This window comes from Laetiporus sulphureus (assembly GCF_001632365.1).
Source record: "Laetiporus sulphureus 93-53 unplaced genomic scaffold LAESUscaffold_398, whole genome shotgun sequence".
Taxonomy (NCBI): domain Eukaryota; kingdom Fungi; phylum Basidiomycota; class Agaricomycetes; order Polyporales; family Laetiporaceae; genus Laetiporus; species Laetiporus sulphureus.
In genome coordinates, this window is record NW_024468903.1 from 1 (window position 1) to 1,071 (window position 1,071).

At 46.8% G+C, this 1,071-nt stretch overlaps 1 protein-coding gene across 1 annotated transcript; it reads left to right on the forward strand.

The window, feature by feature from the left end:
• Positions 1-46: 46 nt before the first annotated feature.
• Positions 47-971, forward strand: LAESUDRAFT_718710 (uncharacterized protein; the record flags this gene model as incomplete). The annotated part of the gene is made up of 3 exons (XM_040907483.1): positions 47-445; positions 495-726; positions 821-971. Coding segments are annotated over 3 exons (782 nt in total), but the record flags the coding sequence as incomplete, so codon positions are not given.
• Positions 972-1,071: the final 100 nt, after the last annotated feature.

Below are 1,071 nucleotides of genomic sequence, written 5' to 3' on the forward strand. Positions count from 1 at the left end.
GCTTTCGCATCCTGCACTTAGTTTGAGTCTTTCGGCCAGGGTGCAGTCATAATGGTCGTTTGACACTTGGCGCTGGTAAACGGCAGCAGCTCTCTAGAGCACAGCAGAAAATGCTGCTTCAGTATTATTCTGATCATTATCCGCTTGTCGAAATCGTTGACATTTCGACGATGTCACCACAACAAGGTGCAGTCTTCCTCACCACAACCGTTTATGTTCATGATTATCTCGTGCTCGATGGACGTCGCATCACACCGTCACGAGGAGTGGGATGGAAAGCTCCTAATTCTATCATCCAAATCAATCTCGGAAACACGCGCTATGTTGGCGAGCTTCGCGCCATCATCACACATCGACAGGTTAATATTCAAGAATCTCAGCACTTGGTACATGTTGAGTGGTTCATTGACTTAGCCAATATGGATACAAGTGCATGGGAACCTTAGTAAGTGGCTTTTCATCTATTGAGTTCGAATTAATGACACATTTCACAGTCCTGAGCTGGAGGTCAAGTTCTGGGAGTATAATACCTATCAAGATCCTCTAGTATCTGGCCCGCCGGCACTCATTCCAGCATCATACATCCAGTCTCAAGCATGCCGTGTGACGATTAAGAAGTTTCCGGTGCGGCCGCAAGGATATGAGACCGGCGACTCAGATAATGCCAGACACGAAAATTCTGCATCGGTGCCTCGCAAGATTTGGGCTACAACGGGCTTAACAAGAGTACGTAGCATCTATTCAGATCACATACGTGGAATCAGATCAATATTCGCCCGCAGGATGCCATGATTACATAGAAATCTTACCATCATGATAGAGGCCCTCAACCTCACTGTCTACGCCCTCACGCTCATTGTTCATGTGTTCGCTGTTAACATCTTCACCCTCCTCCTGCTCCTCTCGTTCTGATGATGAAGACGAAGATGATGAGGATATCTCAACATCAGTAGGCTCGTCTTCAAAGCCAGGTGGATTCTTCTTGAACATCCTAACCTCATCCATAAGTTCTGGATGTTCCTTTACCCATGCCATGCTGATTGCGAATGGATAGATCTTGCTGGGTGGTAC